General features: G+C 45.6%; 1 protein-coding gene across 1 annotated transcript in view; it reads right to left on the bottom strand.

Annotated features, from left to right (window-relative positions):
* The window catches only part of GLT1D1 (glycosyltransferase 1 domain containing 1), an 83,610-nt gene extending 62,657 nt beyond the window's left edge, over positions 1 to 20,953 (bottom strand). The window contains exons 1-3 of the mRNA XM_023739275.1: positions 20,868 to 20,953; positions 12,190 to 12,338; positions 4,853 to 4,958 (exon numbers count right to left, since the gene is read on the bottom strand). Of these exons, the coding sequence (XP_023595043.1) occupies positions 4,853 to 4,958; positions 12,190 to 12,338; positions 20,868 to 20,935 (323 nt within the window). The 5' untranslated portion in view covers positions 20,936 to 20,953. The remainder of the gene's footprint in view (positions 1 to 4,852; positions 4,959 to 12,189; positions 12,339 to 20,867) is intronic.
* Between the last annotated feature and the right edge of the window lie 18 nt (positions 20,954 to 20,971).

The raw sequence follows: 20,971 nt of genomic DNA, 5'->3' as shown, positions 1-20,971 counted from the left end.
AATGGTGTATCTTTGGCTATGTGTATTTTCACCAAAAAAAAAGGTTGAGAAGTTAGAGGGTTGACATGTTGTGGGGTTGTTAACCAATGTCATAAAATAATATGTGTACCACTGTTTCATGAGAAACTATTTGTTCTGTAAGCCTTCATCTGAAGTACAATAAAAAAAAAAATTTACGAAGTTTTAGCCATGGTGTCTTTGAATATTTTTTGGGTCCCTTTCTTTCTCCTCTCCTGCTGGTACTCCCACTGTGCCTATGTGGCTGTGCTGCTATCTGCTCTATTTAACAGAACGTCACGGACATTTTCCACAACGTGTACTTCACATGGCTTCTAATGGCTGCGTAGGATTCCATCATAAATGACCTAGCTGATCCTGAGGCTGGACACCGGACATTTTTCTCTATTATAAACAGCACCACAGTAAATGACTTCTTCGGGTCTTTGTGCACTTACCTGGCTATATCTTTAGGATGGGTTTCTAAAGGCAGAATTGCAAAGTTTACGAATTCGCACATATTAACAGTTTGATGCAGTTTTTCAAGTTCCCCTTCAGAAACGATGTTCCCATTTCAATTCCTCAAGTGGCTGTATGTACCTATTTTCTGACGTTTGTAATCACTGGGCATTTTCTTGTTTGAACCGCCAAGCTTTTGGCTGCTATTAAGCACATAACCATTTGTGCCACCCAGTGACTCCATAATACTTATAATAAGTGAAAAAAAAAAAAAACTGGTGTTAAAATAAGTTTGAATACTATACCCACAGGAAAAAAAAGTTGAAAATACTAAGTTAGAAAATATAACCTATAAGGAAAAATACCATTTAAAAGAATTTGATTAAAAAATGAAGCACTCATTATAAAGCTAGACAAGTACAATATTTTGTTTTATAGAAAAGTGTGCTGTATTGTGTTGGATGAGAAATCTGATTCATGCAATTTTCCTGCCCACTAGCCTCAATTAATACCCTCTCCAAATAAAAATGAATGTCTGTTTTAATAAGAATGCAATGAATAATACTAATGATAATAGTATACGATGGACTCATTCAATATTATTTCCAGCAAACAGAATTATTTTCCTTCTAGAAGATGGTACATTACAAAGTACATGAACCTAAGGGTAATTTCTTAAGAGTTTAAGAACAAGAAAACCTATAAGGATGATGTATCACCTTTCAAGGCAACCCCAAAATGTTTTAATACCTTTGCTGATTGTCTCTCTCTCTCCACACACACACACACACACACACACACAGTCTGCTTTCTTTTACAAAGCGTGCTACCGCATTCATGTCCAGAAGGTCTTAGGGAGAAGCACAGCCTGGAATACAGTGACATCCCACCGTAACACTGCTTTGAAGGGGCCAGACTGACACCTCCCTTACAAAGAAAGGAGCCTTCAGTTGCACAATAGAACTTAGAATACCTTCCTCAGCCCTGGTGGCGCAGTGGTTAAGAGCCTGGCTGCTAACCAAAAGGTCGGCAGTCCGAGTCCACCAGCTGCTCACTGAAAACCCTATGGGTTCCACCCTCTGCAGTTCTACTCTGTCCTATAGGGTCACTATGAGTTGGAATCGAGTCGACGGCAACATGTTTTTTGTTTGTTTTTTTTTGTCACATAAAGATGTGAAGAGTTCCAAATTCCCCACCCAGAGCTTCCCAACCATGAGAGGGTGATAGAGGAGCCACAGAAAATTGATGGTTGGCAATTTTGGGGGGGTTAAAAATGGATTACTTCCCTTTTGTTGTTGTTGTTCTAATGATTCAAAGATTTTCTATAGTTGAAGAGAAAGTTAAATACTCCTTGTTGGGCTCCTCAGGGTTATTCTGTCAGCAGGAAAGACTCCTCCACAACATGGCAGCCAGGGGGTGCTCCAGGGGGCCAACAGCACGGCCCCCCTGCCCATGCTGTGGAGCCAGCCCAGGAGGTCCGGGAGGTCGGCTGGCCACCTCGTCATAGTGCTCCATCAGAAGAGCTCTTTGTTTTTTCTACACACGTGTCTTCAGTTCTTCTTCTTCATTTCATTAGCTTGGATTCACAATTTTTATGACAGAGGATTTGTTCAACTGTCATCATTATTGTCTTAATTATTATTGTTATACAAGCAAAGTGGGGCGACTATTTTCCCACCAAGCGTTCCAGTTTGCTCCAGCACGCTGCGTGAACGTTGCTGTTTTCTAACTATGCCTTGATACGAAAAGGGTTGGGAAGCACAGTGTGGAAGGGCTTCTCAGGCTGGGCAACAACCACCCTGCCCCCGTGGTTTAGAAAGACATGAAGGCACATGAGCTTGGCACACTCCTGGCAGGTACTATGGTGTTTAGGGGCGAGGGGTGGGCAGGGCGGCCCCACACAACAAATACTCGTCCGGCCCTAAATGCCCCAGCGACCCCACCGAGAACCAGTGTCTGAAGCCGACTTAGCTGCACTCACGGCAGCGGGGCCCTCATCTGTGGTTGGTGTTGTTATGTGTCATGAGTCGACTCCGACTCACAGTGACCCCATGCAACAGCGAAGAACTGTGCCTCACAGGGTTTTCCACGCTGTGATCTTTATGGGAGCAGATCACCCGGTCTTTCTCCCACAGATCCGCTGGGTGGGTCTGAACCACCAACCTTTCGGTTAGCAGCCAAGCACTTAACCACTGCACCACCAGAGCTCCTTTTGTCTGGGTGCTGGAGCAATATAAAGGAGAAGGGCTGAGCCACCATGCAGACCATCAGTGGGTGGTCCCTCTCACAGTGGTTTACCCAGCTCAGCAAGCTGTGCAGGTAAGGACCAGCCCAAACACAGTCTACTGAGGCAGACCTGAGGCAGAGGAGGTCCTGCTTTGTTTGCTAATGAGGCTATAGTTGGACTGTTTTAGGATCTCTTAGAGAGCAAGAATTCTGACTTCTCCACCAGGCAGAACACTCGAAGAATGTACATCCAATGTTAACTGTGGGTGAGGAATTACTCACACGCAATAACTTTTCATAATGACTATTTATGCCAAAATGAAATATGTCAGATAAAAGAGAGGAAAAAAAAAAAGATGTTACAGATTGAATTGTATCCCCCCAAAATGTGTGTCAACTTGGCTAGCTCATGATTCCCAGTATTGTGTGATTGTCCACCATTTTGTCATCTGATAAGATTTTCCTGTGTGTTGCAAATCCTAACCTCTATGATGTTAATGAGGCAGGAATAGAAGCAGTTATGTTAATGAGGCAGGACTCAATCTACAAGATTAGGTTGTATCTTGAGCCACTCTCTTTTGAGACATAAAAGAAAGAAGTGAGCAGAGAGACAGGGGACCTCCTACCACCAAGCAAGAAGAGCCAGGAGTACGCGTCCTTTGGACCCGGAGTCCCTGCGCTGAGAAGTTCCCAGACCAGGGGAAGATTGATGACAAGGACCTTCTCCCAGAGCTGACAGAGAGAGAAATCCTTCCCTGGGAGCTGGCACCCTAAATTCGAACTTCTAGCCTCCTAGACTGTGAGCGAATAAATCTGTTTTTTAAAGCCATCCACTTGTGGTATTTCTGTGACAGCAGCACTAGATGACTAAGACAAGACTGGTATTATATTGGTGACCTGTAAACCTCCCAAAGGATTGGCTTCCCTAGGCTTTTTGTTTCGAGGAATTCCATCCAAATGGTTTAAATTTTTATGTAATGAAGAATTAACTTTACTCAAAGAATTTGGCTGGCCTTTGTTCCCAGTTCCCGGGAGGTAACCTCCAAACCCTTGAAATTTCTCTAATGAGTAGAAATGACTGTTACTCATGGTGGGCCCCTCCAACCACACCTGGTGGTTTATGCTAATGAAGTGACTCCCAGGCCAAAAAGACCAACTATGTGATTAGAAGACTGGAGGTCTGAGCCAGGTGTTATCAGCTGGATCTCCAGCTCCTTGTCATCAATCTTCCCCTGGTCTGGGAGACAGAGTTCATTCACAAGGCAATGACTCCATCGATCATGCCTACTTAATGAAACCCCAGTAAAAGCTCTGGACAATGAAGCTCTGTGTCCAGCGATGTCCTGGGACAGTGACACACTTGGGCCCCGCCCAGACCTCGCCCTCTGCCTTTGGCTGGTCTAATCTGTATCCTTTTGCTGTAATGAAACTAATTGTAAGCATAGTACTTTCAGGGAGGGCTGAGAGCCATTTCAGCAAATTATCAAACCAAGGGGATAGTGGGAACTGTGGGTGTCTTGGTGTTATGGATTGAATTGTGTCCCTCAAAAATGCATGTTGACTTTGATTCCCAGTACTGTGTGGTTGTCCTCCACTCTGTGATCTGATGTGATTATCCTGTGTGTTGTAAATGCTACCCTCTATGATGTTAATGAGGCAGGATTAGAGGCAGTTATGTTAATAAGGCAGGACTCTATCTACAGATTAGGTTGTATCTTGAGCTGATCTCTTTTGAGATATAAAAGAGAATATTGAGCAGAGAGGAGAGGGACCTCATGCCACCAAGAAAGTAGTGTCAAGAGTAGAATGCGTCCATCGGACCCAGGATCGCTGTGCTGAGAAGCTCCTAGACCAGGGGAAGATTGATGACAAGGACCTTCCCCCAGAGCTGACAGAGAGAGAAAGCCTTCCCAGGGAGCCGGCACCCTGAATTCAGACTTCTAGCCTCCTAGACTGTGAGAGAATAAATTTCTGTTTGTTAAAGCCATCCACTTGAGGTATTTCTGTTACAGCAACACTAGATAACTAAGACAGCGGGGGATCCCTGAAGTGAGGACAGCCTTGAGGAGGACTGTACCCTCACCCTGTGAAGTCTGGCCTAATTCCAGGTAGTTGGGGGTCAGAAGCCATTAACAATGGTTGACTTGTATGAAATTCTCTTACACATTACCTGGCTTCTTCCAGAATTTTGCCCATCACATTGTTTTTTTCCCTCTGGTTAACATCTTCATTTAGATCAGTTCCACCAAAGATAACTCCAAAAGGAATTCCATGACCTACAAAAAGCACCATGATTACGAAACAGGATTTTTAGCTGCGGAAACCCTCACCAGCCAGTCCCAAAGCAGAGCTATTAAAAACTGAAGTGCCCAGAGCACAAGGGTGTGTTTTGTAGGTTTTTTGTTTGTTTGTTTGTGTGCTTGTTTGTTTTCTCTCTTAACTTAATCCAACTCTCCTGAAGAGTAGAATGGAAATCACTCCCATAAATATGATACTGAGATGAATCGTATGAGACACTGACATCCGTCATCAGGACTATTTTCCAATTAATTTGCTTAAATTGTAAGCATTACCAGTGTCATTTTTTTTCTTTGTATTTTTACACAGTTTCCAAATCACCTACTTATGTAGTTAAAAAAAAACAATAAAGGCTATAGTCAATTGAGGACTGGTAGAAGGACCAAGGGTTCATCCAGAGAGTGGAATAACACGCAGCCAGCTCATGGCGTGAGGCAGCTCTGTGCACAAGGGGATGGGAAGCACTCCACGACATGCCCCAAGTGAACAACTGCAGGGCAGAGGAGTAACTCTCTGTACTAACAATAATTCTAATGCTTTCTGTATGTTATCCTACTCAGAATCTTTCAAGAAGATAACCCTTAGTAATGAACGACAGCTTGTAAAAATGGTTTGGGGGTGGTGTCTGAACTCCTCTAACTTCACAAGGAGGAGGGAGAATCAAGATGAACAGTGCAAGGCTGACTCCCACGAGGTGGAAGCCAGACAAGCCTCCTCTCTCTGCCATCTTTACTAATTCTGACACCAACCGGCCCTCACACAGCACTCGCTACTTCTCTCCTGGGTTTGATAATTCATTGCAATGGCCACACAGAACTCACAGACCACACTCACAATTATGGGGTTTACTAGGGAAGTAACAGTTACAATTCAGGCTCACGATCACTCAGATACAGTTCTTCCATAAGGACAGCCTCTCCCCAGCTGTGCTCACAGGCACGCCTCTCCCTGGCCCTCAGTCTCTGCCCAGAGGCACTCAGCTTTCTCTCTCAGTGGGCCGGGAAGCCCACCACACTGTCTCCTGCTGCCAGGTCTTTGCTGTGGATCTCTCCTTCCTTGCTGGTGAGCTCTCCTCCCTGCTCTGAAATTGGCTCTCTTTTAAGGCAAAACTGACCAATCACCTTGGTGGGCCACAATTACGCTATCACACAATCACCTGGGTGGGAGTTACAAGAGCATGGCCAGAAAGGCCACATACATAAGTAATTTATCCACCGCACAGCTTGACTTCCATAAAGACAATTAGGAATATTCAAAAGTTTAACTAATTTTTCTAAGAATGGTGCAGCTTCAGTTCCTGACATTTGTCAGGTTGTGCAATAACTGATTTATCCCCCCTGTGCAACTGGTTTTTTCTGGAGAAGGCTTCTTGCCTGCTGCAACTCTTCAGAAGAGGCAAACCTAACTTGGGATGACTTTGTGCTTTTCCTCCTTTTATTTGAAACAGAGGTCAGGATGGTAAAAGAAAAAACTAACAACAGCAGTGATTTAACTAGAGCAAGGGGAAATGGGTCCTTGCCCATCTGTTAGGAGAAGTACGAGCTGAATTAAAGTTCTCTGGGGAGCAATCTGGCCCTGTTGGTAAAAATTACAAACACGTGTCCCTTTGGACCACAGGATTATATTCAGGTATCTTCACAGCAAGGTAAAGACACACATTCAAGGATACTCCAGCATTGCTTGAAACAGTAAAAATTCACGAGACTTAATAAGTATGGTGCTTTCTTTCAGTGGAATACCACACGGCCATTAAAAAGAATAAGGCAGATAAATGTATCTGCTGACATGGAAAGATTGCTTATGTAGTTGAATATATAAAACAATCCCATTTGTGGGAATATGAAAATATTCCACATATGCGTGGTGTGTGTGGTGTGTGTGTGTGTACGTGCATAAAACTTCTTTAAAAGAAAGAACAGATGTAACTTTATCAACAACACATCTCATGGGGAACAGAATTACCACGCTCAGCACTTCTTTCCTATGTGGGGGTCAACCTCAGGCTCTATTTGTGTCCCACTACACTTCAAGAGGATCCCAAGTCATAAGCTTGTTTGTCAGGAAGTACCTCTCTGGGAGCGATATTTTCAAACGCCACGCCCCCATTTACAGAAAACAATTCAGATGGTTCGGCAGAGTCGCAACAACATGGAAGTACAGATCCGTTCTCCCAAATTCATATGCTGACGTCTGAATAATGATAATCACCGCAACGATGGTAGTAGAATGAATTAAACATAAATATCTATTAATTGAAGACTGTTGTTGTTAGGTGCTGTTGAGTCAGTTCCGCCTCATAGCAACCCTATGGACAACAGAATGAGACACTGCCTGGTCCTGCGTCATCCTCACAATTGTTGCTATGCTTGGGGCCATTGCTGCAGCCAATGTGTCAATCCATCTCTTCGAGGATCTTCCTCTTTTTCGCTGACCCTCTACTTTACAAAGCATGATGTCCTTCTCCAGGGACTGATCCCTCCTGACAACATGTGCAAGCCATCCTTGCTTCTAAGGAGCATTCTGGTTGTACTTCTTCCAGACATATTTGTTCATTCTTTTGGCAGTCCATGGTATATTCAATATTCTTCTCCAACACCACAATTCAAAGGCGTCAATTCTTGTTTGATCTTCTTTACTCATCGTCCAGCTTCCACATGCATAAGAGGTGATTGAAAACACCATGGCTTGGGTCTGGTGCACCTTAGTCCTCGAGGTGCCATCTTTGCTTTTCAACACTTTAAAGAGGTCTTCGCAGCAGGTTTGCCCAACGCAATGCGTCTTTTGATTTCTTGACTGCTGCTTCCGTGGGTGTTGACGGTGGATCCAAGTAAAATGAAATCCTTGACAACTTCAATCTTTTCTCCATTTATCATGATGTTGCTTATTGGTCCAGTTGTGAGGATTTCTGTTTTCTTTATATTGAGGTGTAATCCATACTGAAGGCTGTGGTCTTTGATCTTCATCAGTAAGTGCTTCAAGTCCTCTTCCCTTTCAGCAAGCAAGGTTGTGTCATCTGCATAATGCAGGTTGGTAATGAGTCTTCCTCCAATCCTGATGCCCTGTTCTTCATACAGTCCAGCTTCTCGGATTATTTGCTCGGCATATAGACTGAATAGGTATAGTGAAAGGAGACAACTCTGATGCACACCTTTCCCGACTTTAAACTACACAGTATCCCCTTGTTTTGTTCAAATGACTGCCTCTTGACCTATGTACAGGTTCCTCATGGGCACAATTAAGTGTTCTAGAATTCCCATTCTCTGCAATGTTATCCATAATTTGTTATGATCCACACAGTCGAATGCCTTTGCATAGTTAATAAAACACAGGTAAATATCTTTCTGGTATTCTCTGCTTTCAACCAGGATCCATCTGCCATCAGCAATGATATCCCTGGTTCCACGTTCTCTTCTAAATCCAGCTGGAATTTCTGGCAGTTCCCTGTTGATATACTGCTGAAGCCACTTTTGAATGATCTTCAGCAAAATTTTGCTTGCTTGTGATATTAATGATATTGTTCGACAACTTTCACATTCAGTTGAATAACCTTTCTTGAGACTAGGAATAAATATGGATCTCTTCCAGCAGGTTGGCCAGGTAGCTGTCTTCCAAATTTCTTGGCATAGACAAGTGAGCACTTCCAGTGCTGCATCCATTTGTTGAAATATCTCAATTGGTATTCTGTCAATTCCCGGAGCCTTGTTTTTCACCAATGCCTTCAGTGCAGCTTGGACTTCTTCCTTCAGTACTATTGATTCCTGATCACATGTTACCTCCTGAAATGGTTGAACGTTGACTAATTCTTTTTGCTATAGTGACTCTGTGTACTCCTTCCATCTTCTTTTGATGCTTCTTCCTGCATCATTTAATATTTTCCCCGTAAAATCCTTTAGTATTGCAACTTGAGTCTTGAATTTTTTATCAATTTCTTTCAGCTCGAGAAACGCTGAGCGTGTTCTTCCCTTATGGTTTTCTATCTCTAGGTCTTTGCACATGTCATCATAATACTGTACTTTGTCTTCTCGAGCTGCCCTTTGAAATCTTCTGTTCAGCTTTTACTTCATAATTTTTTCCTTTTGCTTTAGCTACTCGACATTCAACCGCAAGTTTCAGAGTGTCTTCTGACATCCATTTTGGTCTTTTCTTTCTCTCCTGTCTTTTTAATGGCCTCTTGCTTTCTTCATGTATGATGTCCTTGATGTCATTCCACAACTTGTCTGGTCTTCGGTCATTAGTCTTCAGCGTATCAAATCTATCCTTGAGATGGTCTCTAAATTCAGGTGGGATATACTCAGGGTTGTACTTTAGTTCTCGTGGACTTGTTCTAATTTTCTTCAGTTTCAACCTGAACTTGCATATGAGTAAATGATGGTCTGATCCACAAATGGCCTCTGGCCTTGTTCGGACTGATGATATCGAGCTTTTCCATCGGCTCTTTCCACAGATGTAGTCGATTTGATTCCTGTGTATTCCTTCTGGCGAGGTCCACCTGTAGAGTCCCCGTTTATGCTGGTGAAAAAAGGTATTTACAAGGAAGATGTCCTCGGTCTTGCAAAACTCAATCACGCAATCTCCAGCATCGTTTCTACCACCAAGGCCATATTTTCCAACTACCGATCCTTCTTCTCTGTTTCCCTTTTGCATTCCAAGCACTAGTAATTATCAGGTTATCCAGACTGCATGTTCGATCAATTTCAGACTGCAGAAGTTGGTAAAAATCTTCAATGTCTTCATCTTTGGCCTTAGTGGTTGGTGCATAAATTTGAATAATTATAGTCATACAAATTTAAGTTAAATTCTGGCACTTCCATACCATGCAATACTGTGCAGCGATTGCACAGAAAGAGGTAGTCGATAAGCACTACTATGGAAAAGATCTCCTAGATGCGTCGTTAAGTGGTACGACGCAAGATGCTGAATATATGGCGTGATTCTGTTTGTGACTGTTCTTAAAGGGGAGGAGCTATACACCAATATACGGCTGGCTTTCCTGGCAGCCAGCATCTGAGACGGTCAGATCCTGGCGGTCATGCCCGTGGGGCCCCCTCCACACTGAACAGGACTGACCTAGGTAGCCAGTAGGATGTAGTGGAACTGACAGTGGATGACTTCTGAGGCTGAACCACCAAACACAAAGCAGCCCCTGGTTTGCTCGCTTTGGTTGCTCGCCAAGAGAGGCCGGCCGCCACGTCACAAGGACACACAAGCCAGCAACACCCACCGACCTGGCTGGCACGTGACTGAGCCCCGTGGCCCCGGGTCCTCCAGCAGCCCCAGTCAGGCCTCCAGATGACCGCAGCCCCAGCCACCATCTTGACTGCAACCCCCTGCACCAGAACTCCCCCAGGCCCCCTCCCTCACAGCTAAAGTGCTTCTGAATTCCTGACTCTCAGAAGCTACTGGATTATTCAACAAATGTATTGTTATTTAACCTACTAAATTCTGGGCAATTTGTTATGCAGTAACAGATAACTAATATCAACCAAAGTTATATAAAATATTTCTGGAAGAATACACAAGGAAATGGTAACACAGTTGTCTCTGGGGAGACAATGGGGTAAGAGGTGGGAGAAAGATTTACTTTGTGTTCTATAATGTTTAGCTATCTTTCACTCTAAGTTGTTGGGATTTTTTTTTTACCAAACCAAACCAAACTCATTGGCATCGAGTGGATTCCGACTCATAGCAGCCCTATAGGACAGAGCAGAACTGCCCCATAGGGTTTCCAAGGAGCGGCTGGTGGACTCGAACAGCTGACCTTTTGGTTAGCAGCCATAGCTCACCGTAGCTCTTAACCACCGCGCCACCAAGGCTTTTTTTTTTTTTTTTTTTTTTACCATGTCCATGTTAGATAATTTCTTAGGAGTATGTGACAGAACGTGCCTGTATATGAAGAGGGTCTCTAGAGAGAAATTACCTGTCTACAGTGCAGGAGGCAGGGAGAGAGCTGGGAGCATCAACGAGGTTTGACCCCGTGTGGAGAAACAGAAAGTCACCTCTAGCAAAAAACTTCTGAACATTTCAGAAGCCTGACACATTTTGCTGACTAAAATTTGATCATAGCGTGACGATTACTGGAGATAATTCTGGTCCTAAAATGACATACTTTCTCCTGAAATCTTATGGCCCAGTGGATACCAGGACCACGTCCTTTAACTCACGCTTGGAAAAAGCCACTCGTTTCTTAACTACAGTAAAAATACCTGCCCTTCCTTTTCTCTGTGGCGGCGGGGCTCTCGGGAAGCAAAACGGGCCTTGGGAGTGTCAGGAAAGATTAACCAAAACCCACAAACACGGCCAAGAGGATGACTGCCTGTGCTTTCAATGTCATATTGAAGCACTGTATAAAAGCTTCCCAAGGATTACTGAATTTTCTAAGAGGATGTACTATTGTTTGACTGCACTAACCAGCTGCCATCAAGTTGGTTCTCACTCATGGCGACCCCACGTGTCACGTGTGTCAGAGTAGAACTGTGTCCCATAAGGTTTTCAATGCCTGGTTTTTTCAGAAGTAGATCACCAGGACTTTCTTCTGAGGCGCCTTTGTGCAGACTCAAACCTCCAACCTTTCAGTTAGCAGCTAAGTGCGTTAACCATTTGCACCACCCAAGGACTTTGTGACTTTACTGCTGACTACTGATTAAGGGCCCAGGCCCTGTGAAGTCTCATTAAATAATTAGTAGCTTTGTGTCAGCAGAAATGTGAATCACTTCTGTCCAGGAGAAAAGACAACCCAAAGCTTACGTTTATAGCCCAAATGGGCATTAACTAGCATTGTAGCTCGCCTGGCAATCTTACTTCAACACTCTCAAACGCTCTTTGAACCGGATCTACCATATTAGTGGTTCGCTCTTTAATGAGTGGAATAAAATCTTTCATGTGTGTTTAACCTATATTTGAAAAGGAATCCTATTTTTAGCTTTTGAAAATTATACTTTGAGAGAAAAAATGTATCTTGAAAACATTCAGGATAAAACTCTTAGTGTAGTAAAAACAGCTTACATATAATCTATTCTCATTTGGGAAAGTTACATCATTTTAGAAAATTATTCACTAGGAAAAACACAAACAAACCAAAAGATCATTGTGTTCCTTCCACTTCTGAACCAGAATAAAAGGATGCCCTGTTTCACGTATGTTTATTTGATTTATAGGTGCTTCTGGTTTTCAGTATTTCTTGTTTTCACTTCTAAAGAGAAAGGGACTTACCTTGCAAAAGTCGGCCTCCTCTGTAGAGATGAAGAGCCAGGGCTGCCCCGAAGTTCTCAGTGGTGATCAGGTTTGCAATTTCAGATGAGCTTTCAAAGTCAAAGGCATCTTTCAGAATACATATGTGGCCGGCAGCTTCCAGATGGTCCCTGTATCAAAAATAGAAACAGGGAAAGAAAAAGACAGAAAATAAACATTAGTATTCCACAGGTTGCTGCTACAGTTAAGATTTTAAATAAAAAAAATATTCCACTGATAATACTTCTTTACTGAATTATCCATTACAGACGATCTGCCTTAAAACACACAACATGGATCAGAATACCATTCACCCGCAGGTCTCGGATGCCTGGGTCCGTGGCTGGCTAAGGCCATCCAACGAAGGGCTAATCTGGCATGATATGGCAGCCTTGGGACATGGTGGCTTTTTTTCTGCAGCATTTGCTGTACCACAGATGTCCTTCTCTGTTCCGTTGCTGCTTCTTCCTCCTGCCCTTCTGTTATGGATGGCACTCAGAGACTGCTGTTAGGCCTCTTCTACTCAGGCCTCAATAAAGCCTTCAAAAGTTACCTGCTCTCAGAGCTTTAAAAAATACATTAGAGCCTTCCCACTCTGCCTCCAAAATATCATTCAAACATGCCTCTTCTCTTTCTCCTCATCTTAACTCAGTTCCTTGTAGCATAAATCTAAAATACAGTTCTGGTAAACAAAAAAAAACTTTCTGAATGGCAACAATAGCACAGACAGAATCAAAACACCAATGAGAAACTGAAAAAGCTATTTACAACACTTACAAAAGGAAAGCAGCTAATCTGCTTCATATATAAAGAGTTCTTATAAATCAATAAAAAAAGACAGCCCAGAGAAATAGGGATAGGCATAAAACTGTAGCCCATAGAGAAGGAAATACAATGAGCTTTTAAGTTTAGGAAAAGATACTCAACATGAGTCATCTTTTTTTATGTAGAATATTTGTAAAGGTGAAATAGTCCGCCTAAAGGTTAAAGAAATAAACACACTTATGCATTATTTGTGAAAGGATAAATTGGCACAATCTCGTTGGTGGGCAATGCAGCAATAGCAAGCAAATTAAAAATGCATAAACTCTACGACCAAATAACTCCCATTTTTAGGAATTTAACCCAAAGATATACTTGGATATGTGTGTGAAAACATGCACTCAAGAACAGGCAGTACAGCTCTGTTTGAAGTAGCAAAAAAAATCTAACAATGACCTCAACATACATCAGGAGGGGCAAATCCACAGTTGTGTCGCCACTGACAGGATGCAATAGATCACTGTGAACTCCAAGACACAGTGTTAAGTGGGAAGAGAGCGCCTGATTTAATTCAATTTAACTAATAAATTCGCTGGGTACCTACTATGCCCTGCGAATTCTGGTTTATATGACCAAAGGCTTTTTTTTTTTTTTTTTTTGAGAAAGAGAGCATCTCCAACAAAGCAAGAGATTTTTGAGGATTTACCAGATAGTTCTAGAAAGAGATGATTTGTCTATCCCTGACTCCAAATTCAGTGACGACCTACCTGCTTCCACCTAGCTGACAGTCACCCCCTTTACTGGATGTCTTGTTCTTGTTGTTAGGGGCTGTCAAGTCGGTTCTGATTCATAGGGCCCTGTGTACAACAGAAGGAAACACTGCCCAGCCCCGCGCCATCCTCACAGTTGTTACGCTTGAGCCCATTGTTGCAGCCACTGTGTCAGTCCATCTCGTTGAGGGTCTTCCTCTTTTTCACTGACCCTCTACTTTACCAAGCATGATGTCCTTCTCCAGGGACCAGTCCCTCCTGATAACATGTCCAAAGTACATGAGATGAAGTCTCACCATCCTCACTTCTAAGGAATATTCTCATTGTTCTTCTTCCAAGACAGATCTGTTAGTTCTTCTGGTAGTCCATGGTATATCCAATATTCTTCGCCAACATCATAATTCAAAGGCGTCAATTCTTCTTCAGTCTTCCTTATTCATCGTCCAGCTTTCACATGCATATGAGGTGACTGAAAACACCAAGGCTTGGGTCAGGCACACCTTAGTCCTTAAAGGGACAGCTTTGCTTTTCAACACTTTAAAGAGGTCTTTTGCAGCAGATTTGCCCAGTGCAATTTATCTTTTGATTTCTTGATTGCTGCTTTCATGGGTGTTGATTGTGGATCCAAGTAAAATGAAATCCTTGACAACTTCAATCTTTTCTCCATTTATCATGATGTTGCTTATTGGTCCAGTTGTGAGGACTTTTGTTTTCTTTATGTTGAGGTGTAATCCATACTGAAGGCTGTGGTCTTTGATCTTCATCACTAAGTGCTCCAAGTCCTCTTTACTTTAAACAAGCAAGGTTGTGTCATCTGCGTACTGCAGGTTGTTAAATGAGTCTTTCTCCAATCCTGATACCACGTTCTTCTTCATATAGCTCAGCTTCTTGGGTTATTTGCTCCGCATACAGACTGAGTAAGTGTAATGGAGTATAATGAGTATATAATGGAGCCTAATCATTTGTGTGTTTATGTAAACTTTCATAAACTCTGATTTCTTAATTTAAAAAAAAAAAAGATTGAGCAACTTAAACAGTGCAGGCAATACCAAGGGCTTTCCTTTCCATATCCAACCCAGAAAAAGCAGCTGCCGTCGACTCCACCTCATGTCAACCCCACGTATGTCACAGTAGAACTGCGCTTCGTAGGGTTTACGATGGCTGCTTTCAGAAGTAGATCACTAGGCCTTTCTTCCAAGACGCTGCTGGGTAGGTTCAAACCGCCAACCTGTAGGTTAGTGGTGGAGCACAATCCCTCTGCGCCACCCAGAGACCTGTACTTACTGTAATCGTCATTAAATAACTGTTCTTATAATTGTATGTTTCTGTCTTTCGTGCTGGAAGGATAACACCTTCTTCCGAATGACCGGGCACCAGACCGCCATGGCTACAATGGTGCTTGGCGTCGGGCTGGGCTGCAGAAATCTCCGTGGCTGTGTGACATGTACTCAGCGGGCAGCAGGCCAGCCTGTCTGATCCCAGCCCTATCCACGGACCCGCTCAAGAAATGTTTGCTGAGTGAAGACATTAACTGACTTTCAATACCTATTACTTCAGTGGAAATAAAATGAAGCAGCCCTTCCCGTTGGCTTAGTATACATACCCAGTCTCCAGGAATCCTCTCAAGAAACACTACCCTTCCCCTACACACTTATTCTCTGTTCCTCCCAGAGGCCTGGCGACCCAGCTGAATTCAGAACTGCAGCACTTCCCTGCCAATATTGATTATGGCTTCTGCGGGCTCCTGTTATCTAAAGTGTCTCCTGTTCAACATGTTCCCAATGGGGAAAGAGAACAAACAGTCACCACCCCCCGCTCAAAGTCTACCCAGCGACCTGATGATACCTGCAATAACCCTCACGCCTGCGTCCCTGAGACCTGTGCTGAATTGGCCCTCAGAAGTCTCTACTCTGGACTGAAGACACCCAAACACCGTACCCCCTCATTTCCATCCATATGCATTCTGTACGATGGCAGGTCTCATTACAGCCACGCACCTCTGCCGTCACAGTAGTGTGAGAGAGGCTATAAACAATACGCAAACACACGTGCAGGCTGCGTCCCAACGGAAGTTCGTTTTCAAGAACCGGTGGGGGCTGGACTTGACCCACAAGCTCGTCCACCTTTAATTTAGAAGATTATTCAAGGTTTCATGGACCGGCCTCCTATTTTAGGGAGCATCACTTAAAACTGTGGGTTCCCATCACTTAATTATAAACCAATATTGCGTTTTTGTTTCTGCATGCATTGCTTGTGTAATTCATTTCTTCTCCACAGGTGAACTTAGGTGAACAAATGTCTTAGGCTAGGTTCTCCTGAGAAGCAAAACCAGTGAAGCATGTACGTGTGTGTGTGTGTGCGCATGTATATACATATGTATGTGTATGTATATATGCACAGAGTGAGAGAGATTTATCTCAAGGAAATGGCTCACACAATTGTAGAGTCTGGCAAGCCCCGAGTCTGTGAGTCGGACCTCAGGCTGGAGGCTTCTCCTGACCCACGCAGCTTCAGGAGCTGATGAACCCAAGATCGGCAGGTCAGACGGCAGGCCAGTGACTCACAGGCTGCAGAGGCCGAGGAATCCCAAGATGGGCAGGCAATGTGGCAGACTGCCGGCTCAAGTCCCAGGAATCGAGGTCAGATGATGACGAGCTGGATGCCCTCTGTTTCTGCTGTGTTTTAGCTTACCTGTTAGTTTTTGAACTGCTGAACTGCTTTTAGTTTGAATGTTACTATGAGACTGACTTAAGCCAGTCTGGTTCAATGAGGACCGTCCTGCTCTTCTGGAGAGTATTTAAAGCCTTGGGAGGCAGAGGTGGCTGGAGAACAGCATGTTCCCACCTCCAGCCTCAGCACCAGGTGGGGGGTGCCAGTGAAAGAAGTGCCCAGGCCAAATTCTGTCGAGCAGGACAGCAGGACCACATCTGTTCCTGTGGCTGGCAGGTACCCTCTCTGACTTTCACCTTCTGTGAAAGGTTCACTCAGTCTGGCTACACAAGACCCTGCTATGATAGCAAGACCAGTCCACCTGGCTGGGCCAGGTGACAGTGCTCCAGAAGGTGGGGGCCCCTCAGTGCTGCTCTGCAGGGAGACTCCCTGGATCCCTGCACTTCGCCCATGTCGTCTTTCTAGGAAAGCTCGTACCTTAAACACCATCAACTGTTTCTGAAGTCCCTCATGCTAAAGGACAAGACCTCTGAGGTAGATTTCTAACAGGCACAGTGTTTAGTAGACACCTCCAGAGCGTAGGTGCCTAATGAGGGTATTTTAAATGCTGATAGCCCTTAGGACATAAACTAAAGCTAACTCACACACCACACTATTTACACTGAAGTACATTTAAAGTCCCCCACTCATCTGTCACTGAGTTGTACTGCGGTGGCTTGCATGCTGCTGTGATGCTGGAAGCTATGCCATCAGTATTTCAAATACCAGCAGGGTCACCCATGGTGGACAGGTTTCAGTGGAGCTTCCAGGCTAAGACAGACTAGGAAGAAAGGCCTGGCAATGCCTTCTGAGAATTACCCAATCAAAACTGTATGGATCACTACAGAGTATTGTCCGATACAGGGCTGGAAGATGAGGCCTCTAGGTTGGAACGCAGTACACAACGGCCTCAACAAGGAACTCAAACATTCCAACGGTCAGAAGGATCGTGCAGAGCTAGGCAATGTTTTGTTCTGGTGTACATAAAGTCACCATGAGTCAGAACCAGCTCCACAGCAACGAACAACAATCCCACCCCAGAGTTTGTGCCTGTCATCAGTTTGCGAAGCCCAAAAGGTCTCCCTGACTCCCGACCTGGGATAGGTCTCCCACCTCCAAGCTTCCTCGGTGCCCCAACTTCCCTTATGCATACACTCAGCAGTTTAGCTATGTATACATCAGGTGTTAATTTACAAATTGGGGAGTGTAAGAATGGACCCATTTCTTCTTTTCTTTAAATCGTATCTAACTCAGAACCTCTACTCTGCGAGACTGATGGGAAATCCAATCTTATTCATCTGAGGGGTCCTCTCCCCCAGTACCCAGAGTCATCTGTAGATCCCAGAGGTCCTTAGCAGAGAATATGTGAGGAACCCTCTAATCCTCACTGCTTACTGTTGACTGGCTCACAGGAAATCTCTGTAACCATGGGGACTCCCCTCCTCCCACAGGACACTCAGAACCATTTCTTCAAGTTGCTTCACTTTCACAGAAATGAGACAAGAAGCTATCTTCAAGCAACTTCTGCTTTTTCCTCTCTTTCCTGCAGTGAGAGAAGGCACAGCTGGGGCTGAAGAGGATCGAGGCACAGACTGTAGTCCTTCTTCTGCTTCAGGTACAGCCAGGGAAACATCTATATTAGCATCTAACCAAGCGGCCCTGCTCTCTAGCTCAACACTGGCCTTCTCAGGCCTAACATCAGTGAGGACAGGATGCACCTGCCCCGTTTCCCTGAGCCCCACCACCCCCAGGCCTAGCAAGGCGGGCAGCACCAAAGCTGCACACAAAGGTGAGCAGTGGGATGGACAAAGAACAGATGAACTTAAGGACGGGAGCTGGCAAAGCTGTTTTCCTAGTTCGCCTCTGAGTCTGGACAAAAACAGCTGAGGTGCACCCCCAGCGGCCACCTGGGTGGGTGTGATATGGGCTCCCATCCATACTTCCACTGACGAGCTTCTCTAGCTTCTTAAGCACCGGCTCTTGTCCCTGCCACACGGGGCCTCACCTCCTCGCACGTGCCCCGAACTCACTCTATCCCAGTGACCTTGAACCTCCTCCTGTTGGTCAGGCAAGCTTCCTCCAGCCCCAGGACTAGAGTTCTCGCCATGACTTCCTTTTGGGGCCTTATCCAGCTCTCTGAGTAGTGGCCTTCTCTTGTCACTCAAGTCCAGGCTTGAAGGTCACCTCCTCGAAGAGGCCTAGGAGCCCCTGGGGGGTGCAAACAGCTAACACGCTCAGCTGCTGACCAAAAGGCTGAAGGTTCTAGTCCACCCAGAGGTACCTTGGAAGAAAGGCCTGGCAATCTACTTCCAAAACATCAGCCACTGAAAACCCTATGAAGCACAGTTCTGACTCACATGGGGTAGCCAGGAATCAGAAGTGACTTGAGGGCAACAGATCTGGTTTTGGTTTTCCTGGACCCCATTATCTAAAGCGGAACCCTGGACGGGACTGTGGTTAACAGCTTGGCTGCTAACCAGGAGGTCGGCAGTTCAAATCCACCAGCGGCTCCCTGGAAACCCTGTGGGGCAGTTCTACCCTGTCCTGTAGAGTCACTATGAGTCGGAATAGACTGGATGGCAACTGGTTTGGTTTATTATCTAAATCGGCCCCACTCACCACCACTCCTTCCACTAGTCTTATCTTGCCTCATTTTCTTAATAGCCGTAATCACTGTCTCAAGTGACCCCCTTTACATCTGTTTTCTCCTTAGCCTCTCCCCCACTGGAACTAGCTCCCGGCGAGGGGAGACCACTCTCTCCCTCACTGCCTGCCACCCAGTGAATGACCAGAACGTCACTGAATACGCCATAAGACAAACCTGTACCTCCAGCGAATTTCAGAAAACGGATTTCTCCACTGTGGTGATTTTCACCTATGCTCTTTAGGCGAACTCTAACATTTTCTAGCTGGACGGACTGCTAAAGTTTGGCATAAACCAGATTGTCCATCTCAGTGATGAGAAGCAGACCCACAGAGGGGAAGTCAACTGGGAAATTTCATGAAGCAAGTCAGTTTGCTTTAAAAAAAAAAACAAAAAACAAAAAACCCTGAGCTTCTTTTACGCTTCAGGCATTAACATAGGCAGCTGTGCATTCCTTACCCTGCTTAATTCTGACATCTAACTAATATAGATTGGGCCTCTATAAAAAGCAGGCAGGAGCCCAGGATTCTAGAAAACGAAGCCCCTCCTTGCCCTGAGGGGCTTACATTCCAGGGAGAAGACAATACCAAAAAAAAAAACCCAACCCTTTACCAGTGAGTCCATTTCAACTTATAGCGACCGTATAGGGCAGGGTGGGACTGCCCTACAGAGTTTCCCAAAGAGCCGCTGGTGGATTTGAACTGCTGACCTTTTAGTTAGCAGCCATAGCTCTTAACCACTGCACCACTAGGACTCTGAGCAGATAATAGATGAGTAAACAGACAATATAATTGCAGAAAAAAGATGAGTGTTAACAAGACAGGAAGATGGCAGGAGGGGAGGTGGGATACTTTAGATACCCACTTCAGGGAGCCCACCCAACTCACGGCGCCCCGCGTGTGTCACAGTAGAACTGTGCCCCAAAGAGTGGTCAGTGGCCGATTTTTCAGGAGATTGCCAGACTTTTCTTCTGAGGTGCCTTCAGTGGCATGGAACCTCCAACCCTTCACTTAGCATCTGAGAGCCACCCAGGCCATGAGTTGGAATCCACTCCCTAAGCAACTGGTCTATTTTTCTCTTCCACCGGTGACCTTGAATGTGGGCGCTTGCTTGGTCCAGGTGTGGTTCCCAGAACCGCCCAAGCCGGCCAGCCTCTCCCTTTAGGGCCTGTGAATACCGGCGCCAGGATGCCTGGGCTGAGGGCTCATCTCTCCACGCGCACACATCGCATCCCAGGCCAACCCCAGACGCCCTGGGCCCGCACCCAAGCTACTCAAAGTACCACGCCTGGTCCCCGCACCCCAGGCAGACCCTGCACCCCCTCCCCGGCTGGTCCCCACACTCCAGGGCTAGTAGTCCCGGCACGCCCCCAAGCTCCCAGGCCATCCTGCACCCCCAGGTTGGTCCCCGCACCCCTTTTCTCAGGCCTTTTCCATATCCCCGGACCATTGGCGCACCCCTCTGGCAGTCCCCATACCCCAGGCCGTTCTCGCATCCCCCACGTTGGTCCCTGCACCCGCTGCTGGTCCCCGCACATCCTCTTGGGGCTCTTCTCGAACCCCAGAGCATCTGCGCACCCCCCGAATCGTCCCCGTATCCCCGACCATCCCCGCTACTCCAGGCTGGTCCCCGCACCCCCTCTCTTGGGCCTTCCCGACACCCCTGACCATCCGTGCACCCCCGGAACGTCGCCGCATCACGGGCGCGCCCCCGGGCCGGGCGAGGATGCGCAGGCGGAGGATGCTGGCTGCCCGCCGCGCGCCCACCGGACCTACCGGACCCGTTCGGCGGTGACAGCGTTGCCCGTGTGCGGCCGCAGCACCGCCAGAAAGAGGAGCCGCATCGCGCCTGCAGCCTCCCGGCTGGGGACCTGGCCGCC

This window comes from Trichechus manatus, unplaced genomic scaffold (assembly GCF_000243295.1).
Source record: "Trichechus manatus latirostris isolate Lorelei unplaced genomic scaffold, TriManLat1.0 scaffold00131, whole genome shotgun sequence".
Classification (NCBI taxonomy): Eukaryota; Metazoa; Chordata; class Mammalia; order Sirenia; family Trichechidae; genus Trichechus; species Trichechus manatus.
This window is presented reverse-complemented; position numbering and strand designations above follow the sequence as displayed.